The sequence below is a fragment of the Olea europaea genome, unplaced genomic scaffold (assembly GCF_002742605.1).
Source record: "Olea europaea var. sylvestris unplaced genomic scaffold, O_europaea_v1 scaffold2612, whole genome shotgun sequence".
Classification (NCBI taxonomy): Eukaryota; Viridiplantae; Streptophyta; class Magnoliopsida; order Lamiales; family Oleaceae; genus Olea; species Olea europaea.
This window is the reverse complement of record NW_019244445.1, coordinates 1-7732: the sequence shown is the minus strand read 5'-3', so window position 1 is coordinate 7732 and position 7732 is coordinate 1. Positions and strand designations below refer to the sequence as shown.

At 31.0% G+C, this 7732-nt stretch overlaps 1 protein-coding gene across 1 annotated transcript; it reads right to left on the bottom strand.

The window, feature by feature from the left end:
• Positions 1 to 7235: 7235 nt before the first annotated feature.
• Positions 7236 to 7655, bottom strand: LOC111383092 (late embryogenesis abundant protein At1g64065-like). Its single transcript, XM_023007160.1, has one exon. It carries the CDS (start codon positions 7653 to 7655, stop codon positions 7236 to 7238), a length of 420 nt encoding a protein of 139 aa, XP_022862928.1.
• Between the last annotated feature and the right edge of the window lie 77 nt (positions 7656 to 7732).

Sequence of the window (7732 nt, the reverse complement as noted above, 5' to 3'; positions counted from 1 at the left end):
TATATACAAGTTACTATAGTAGAAACGAATATAACAACTTGTGCCTTAATTGATACAGTAAGTGATATAACAATATTTAAAAATTTCTTAATAAAATCATGGAATAAAAATAGTAAAATAAAAATAACAGGAGTAACTGGAGAAAGTACTCAAATAATTGATAGTGCTGAAAAGGTTAATATAATACTTGGTAGTAAACAAGTTATAATAAATAAAGTATACAATTATAATAAACTAGAATGTGATATCTTATTAGGAAATGACTTTATCCAACAATTTCAATATTATAAACAAAATAATTACATGATAATGTTACAAACACCTTGACACATCTATTAAAAATACCAAGAGAATTTAGACCCTACAGAGTTCAGCCAGCCCAGCGTGGTGATATATGGGAAAAAAGACCAATAGTACAAGATGAATTAAAAAATAAAAAACTATCATATAAAAAGATCCTAAAAACAGAAATAGAGATAAATATGGAAAAAATCATAGAATAATTAGAAAGAATTTATGGAGAAAACCCATTATTATTTTGGAAACCATACCATCCTAAAGCTAAGATAGAATTAACAGAAAATGTTATAATAAGAGTTAGACCAATGATGTATACCTTACAGGATATGCAAGAATTTAAAACTCAGATAAAAGAACTATTAGAACAAAAGCTAATTAGACCCAGTAATGGACCTCATAGTAGTCCAGCTTTTATGGTTATGAAATATTCTGAGCAGGTTAGAGAAAAAGCTAGAATGGTAATAAACTATAAAGAATTAAATAAATATACTAAATTTGATGGTTACTTTTTACCAAATAAAGAAGTCCTAATAAACCTTGCAAAAAAATAATATTATTCCAAATTTGATTGTAAATCAGGATTCTGGCAAATAAAAATGGAAGAAGATAGTATACAATATACAGCTTTTAGTACACCTCAAGGAAAATATGAATGGTTAGTTATGCCATTTGGTTTAAAAAATGCACCACAAATATATCAAAGAAAAATGGATAATATATTCAAAAAGTATAGTGATTTTCTTATTGTTTATATTGATGATATACTAATATGCTCTAATAATAAAAGAGAACATAGGAATCATCTATTACAATTCATAAATGAATGCAAAAAGGAAGGGATTGTACTTTCTAAAAAGAAATCTATAATAGAGAAACAAGAAATAGATTTTTTTGGATTATCAATAGATAGAAAAGGAATAAAATTACAGACTCATATATCTAAAAAGATAGAAAGCTTTCTAGATGAATTAAAATCCAAAGAACAAATACAAAAATTTTTAGGATGTTTAAACTATGTTGAAGGATTTATTGAAATCTCTCAAAAAAGAGACATAAGATACAAATTCTACTTAGGAAAACAAATACTAAAGGTTGGAATAAAGAACATACCGAAATTGTTAAAGCATTAAAAGAAGAATGTAAAAATTTACCAAAATTAAGATTACCAGATGAAAAAGATAATTTAATTGTTAATACTGATGCCTCGGATAAATATTGGACAGCTATATTAAAAACAGATTTAAATGAAATATGCAGATATTCAAGTGGAACTTTTAACCAAGCAGAAATAAATTATACTACCCATGAGAAAGAATTGTTAGCAATTATTAGAGGAATAAAAAAGTTTTCATTATTTCTTTTATCTAAAAAATTCATTGTTGAAACTGATAATTCTCAAGTTGCAGGTCTTATTAGAAATAAATTACCTATGGAACCTCAATATAGAAGGTTACACAGATGGCAAGCATATTTATCATTCTACAATTTTGATATTGTCCATATTAAAGGAATAAATAATTATCTTGCAGATTTTTTGAGCAGGAACATCGAATTTGGAGATGGATAATATAAAAAATTCATTAATAGACGTCAACAGACGAATGAAATTTCTCATGGAAGAATATGAATATATGAAAATTGGAATTGAGTAGTTAGAGGAAATGGCAGAAACTATCCAACAAAATGTCAAGTTGTTGGTGAAAATCTCTAATTCTCATTCCAAATATACCAAAGAATTGAATGACAGAATTGTTGATATTACTTCACAATTCGAGTCATTAGATACCAAACAGGAAATGCCAATTGATACAATCTCAAAAATACAAACAGGTACACAGCCAGGAAGCAGCAGTGGACCCAGCAATATCAAAAGAGACATATCAAGTCCCCGGAAGGTGACTATAAAAAATAGTGATGAGCATACAAGAGTTATAAGAATCAAAACTGATGAAGATGATGATACCCCTTTAACATCAAGAGAAGAAGAATATAGTCATTTGCTAAGATTGTTTATGAATTGGAAGAAAATGAATCTTATTTTATTTCATCAGGGGATCATGTTTATCCAAGATTAATAATTACCAAAGATGCAGACCCTTTCATGGTCAAAATGGCAGCAGATTATGGATTACTGGATTTGATCTATCCAGGAAAAGATTTAAAAGAAATTGAAAAATTTGATGATATATTCAGGGCAGAAGTTTCAAAATTTGCCCAAGGAAGATCGATTTATATCAAATTTTATTCAATAAGTCCCGAAATTGATGGAAGGATATACTATCCTGCTGAACATATTATTACAATTGGATATGTTGGCCGAGATTTCCAGATTGAAGTTGGCCGAATAAACCATTACCTAAAATCAATAAATCATGGATTAAATCCCGGAGAGTTTTGGGGATGAAAGTTCTTTACAACATTGCAAAGAACTTATATGATAAAAAATTCAGATGCTTGTGCCAATATGAAGGATGAACACTCCTTACAAATAATGGAAAAGAAAAATCTACCATCTTGAAAGAATATATCCAGAAATTTGATACCCATCAAATTAGTGGAAGTCCAACAACAATCCAAGAATCATGCAGATTGAGGGAGTGCCCCACATGTAGACAAAATTGAAAGATTGATGGATGAAAAGGACCTACCACTACCAAAGCATCTAGCCAGCTGCATATGAAGCCAAAGATGGAAAAGCAATAATAGAAAAGCATCTAGCCAGCTGCATATGGAGCCAAAGATGAAAATGCAATAATAAAGAAAAGATGCTCATTGGATAAAAAGGCAAAGAATGCATGTGAAAATGTAGACCCCAGGAGGAAAAAAAATAGAGAGGCATGTGAGCCTTTTTTCAAAATTCTGATGTATGCAATGATGTAATAGATCAATAATAGTAAGTTTGAGTCATGTATAAATAGAGGTCTTTGGGAAAGAATGGATCATCTCGAATTGAAAACCATTCTCTTTCCTTAAGCTTTCTTCAAAACCAGTTTTTCTGGAAACCCATTGTATACAATAAAAACCTTGTATAAATCATTATAGAAATAAAATTTCAATCTTTTGATATCAGAAAAATATGAGTTTCTAAACCTTCTATCCCATAGATTCTTGATAGATTGAAGAAGATAATTTCTTTCTTACTTTAACAAAGAGATAATTTTCTTTACTTAAGAATCTTTATTCTTAATTCTAAGAAAAGATACAGTGAGGGCAAGAAGCTGAAATAGCAGAATTCTCATTAAGGCAAGAGGCCGTTTGAGGGAGCAGTTTGCAGATTCAGAGCCTGAAGGTCACTCGGTTCTAAGAATACAGATTTAAGATCAAAAGTAAGGTAAAATTATTGTCTTTGTTAAATTTAGAAAGAATTCTTCTAATATCTTGAAAGAATCGTAAGGATTATTACTTTTCATGTTTGCAAAAAACTTATCTAACATGTTATTATTATTTATAAAGTTTGCAAGGAATTATCTGAATACCAGGTTATACAATTAAATGATTAGATAATCTGTTATAAAAACTATTAGAAAAAATAAGAAATATTTTTGCCCAACTAGAAACTATGGATGTTTCATCTAAGGAATATGATAATTTTAGTAAATTACATGACAATTATATTACAGATTATGCTAATTTATTAGATCAATGGATGAAACTATATATTAAAATCCGAAATGAGAGAAATAGAAGAATTTTGGAACTATCCCAATAAATTAAGGATATCTTGTACAAAATATGATAAGTCATTTCATTAAGGGTATTATAGACATTTTACCAAAAATGAATAGTAGCAGGCCATTTATAAAAATCTCCCTTATCCTCTTGATGTTCAACTTGAATTGATGTTATTTCAAACATTTAATAAAATGGGGCCATGATCAACTGATCAAGTCCATAACCATCATTTTTCCATTGTTTTGTTGACTTTTATTGTATTCTGCTGTTTGAATGCAAAGGCTTATAAATTTCTAGATAGGCGTCATATTATTAAGCATTAATTAATCTAGAAAAAGGTGCTTCAAGCACCTCTTTTTAATATCTAGACTCCTTCATTTATAGGACTTCAGATAAAGGAAGCAATGTTCGAGTAGAGTCATCCATGAGTCCATAATCCCACGCATTTTCATCAAGCTCAAAAACGAGTCGCCATAGGGAAAAAAAGGATGTTTGGCTTGATCATGTCCTACGTCTGACAAGTCTAAGCCTGCAAGCAGATTAGCCCATTCGTCGCCCTTGACTTTAGAGCATATCACCATTGCACATAATTTATTCGATGCGTTAGCTCTTCATGAACCAAGATCATAATTCATTTCAATTTTGGAAGATAAAAATTTATTTAATTAATCTTAATTTAAAACTTCACTTATTCATAACCAAAATTAAGATTTCATTAATGGCCACATTAGTGAATCCTAACAGGAATCCTAACAACACACATCTAGAAGCTGAAAGGTTGTGTACTTTTAATTAGTTTTGTGTTTTATTAGTACCACTAAATTGATTAAACAAAAGAGATGCATAACAATATTTACTTCAAATTCGACGTACCAAAACATAGGTATATAGTCAAATATACTTCTCTGGTTGAATGATAACGTCCATCCAACATTCCATGGCTTGGAAGTTGAACTGAAAATGCACAAAAATAAATTATGATCATCAAGTTGAGATACATTTTCAAATGCAAACATAACCTATGTTGGGAATTTACTTAAACATGCACAGCGAAATTAAACAATTTCAATTTCCATTCAAAATTCAGCTTTATATTTAGATAAGAACTGTGATAAGAAATATATTTTTTTCTTGATTTTGCAAACTCCTTTGCGTTATTCCTTTCCAACAATTTGAATCTGCCTCTCACAGTTGTCCAATTGTCCAGCTTCTAATGAAATCCACACAAAGAATAAACTGTAACCGTTAGGGTTTTTCCTCTTGTGCCAGCAAGAATAATAAAAATTTTATGGATCTTAAACCCTAGCCATATATTTATATAAAACCAAACGGGTCCGGTCCGTGAATTAATTAATCAAATTAATTAATTCGGGAATATAAATAACAAATTCAATTAATTAATTTATCCAACTATTGTTAAATTAATCAATTGACAATTTACAATCTTCCAATTCTCTTTTGTGTGCGACCTATTAGGTTTCCGACCACGATACCTAACGACGTGAAATATTATTTTGATCTAATCAAAATTGATAAATTAAATACCCTTTTAATTTATCACAAATTCACACTCGCCGTCCCAAATTGACATGTAGCAATGTATCATGGCAACACATATGACGAGAAATGTCACGTGGTATGACAAAATCAAAACTGTTCGTTTACCATGAAATTATAATCCCTTCGTCAATATGATTCGATCAACTACGAGATATGAAAGTGTGTCAATCTCGATTATCAATCATATCTTTCATTTTACTATTAAGTCAATATGAGTCGAAAATGAGTATGTATACCTTGGCCAATGATTTCGTTATTGACTTAATTGAACGAAATACAGATCACAATCTCTTACTATCTATCAGTGACGAATCCTCTATTGGTCATTCACAACCTTCATATGGTTCTTGATGTACCCGAATAATGTCGTCGTATTAGCGGCTCTTGACAGAGCAAAATCTAACACCGTCAAAGTATGACTGTCCTCATACAAGGCACTATGATGACCTCAAATTATAGGACCAATTTCATTACCAAACGTTAGAGATTAACCACTGACACTCAGATAGTTATCCATGTGGAATCTTTTAGCGGGTCTCCAATGTTTTGTTTTATAACAAAACATCCACGTGTTCATTTAAGCGTCACCACACTTTAGCTCATGAGATCAACTACTTACTTCACAAGTAAGAAATGTCACACATAATGGTCTAACTGTATTAACGATATCCGTATCTCGTTATTACTTATGACCACGATTTATTCAAGATCCAATCATACGTAATTTGTATCTCACAATCACAACTCCTTATAATTAACAAATCACTTAAACTTGGATCTTCGGATTCTATTATTTAATATTATTTATCACAAAATTAATTTAAATAAATAATAGATCTTGCCAAAATTAAATGCATTAAACATATTAAAAGTATTTACAATCTAAATCGATTAGATCTAGGGCATGACACTTACAACCTATGCCATGCCTCCTATTTGATCGGGGCCAGCTGCTTGCCACATGTGCTTGTTTCCTTTGCCGGAATTTCATCACTTGCATTTCATGTACTCGACAAGTTAATTGACACGGTACATTTCATATCAACGGACTTCTTCTTCTTCATCACCAATATCAATTTGACTCTCTCTCAACTCGGCCACACTAGCCAAAGACAAAGCTCCTCTTAGGCTAAGCCGCTAAGCCCCTGTTTTCTTCATTCTGTTTGTGAACACCTACATAACCTATGGGGACAATTACAGGATTTAGCCCTTGTTTGATTATGTTAAAAGTCAGATTTTTATAAGATTTTTTTGAGAAATTGTTTATAAATACTTGTCAAACATGTAGGACAAATGCTGAGAACTTCACTGGTCATTAACGTGTGAAATTGTTGATAATTAACTTATAGAAAGTCGAGACCTTTTTCTTGTTAAATTATTTATTAGTAAAGTTAGTTCGACATAGTTTTCCGTTGGATTGGTTCGAAATTTGGACAATCACTCTTCAATGACAGGCCCGGATACTCGTTGTCAAGTTGTTGAATGACTTTTACGCAAGTACGTCTCACTTCAAATTTTTAAACGCCGGCACAAGTGAAAAGCAAAAATTAGCTCCATGAGTTCGACTCTAATTATAAATATATATTTTTTTAAAGCACTATAATTCAGAAATAAACAAATCTACATAAATAATGAAATCAAACATAGAAAGTACACAAGATAATTCATAAATAATACATAAAATGAATATACACATATATTCATCACTTGCACTTCAAATCCTGAACCTGTCTAGTTGCTAAATTGATCGTCCAATCACAGTTCATTTCACCAGATTTCTTCTTCTTAATCACCTTCATCAAATGCACCTTCCCACTCAACTTTGCATGGCTACTCAACCTTATAACCTCAGAATTCATATCATTTCCAAGATTTGTATTCCCAGAAAGCCTATCCGAACTTACACCAACTGAAATGTTAAATTTCTGCGTTTTTCGGGCTTTGGCACGTCCCCGGGGTATCACAGCCTCTCCAACAGGCATGCCATTGTATAAGATAGTAAGTGTACTGTTATCATACTTGAAGTGCCCAAAATTTGTGTTTTTCACAGAGATTTGTGTTAGCAATTGCATGTCGATTGAAGTCGAGTTTGCGTTGTTGGAATTGAAACTTTCGACCGCCATTGCATTGAACCTGACCTTAGGACTTTTGATTTTCATGACGGTTAGTGCGAATACAAGTATAATCGCAGTTTGGAACA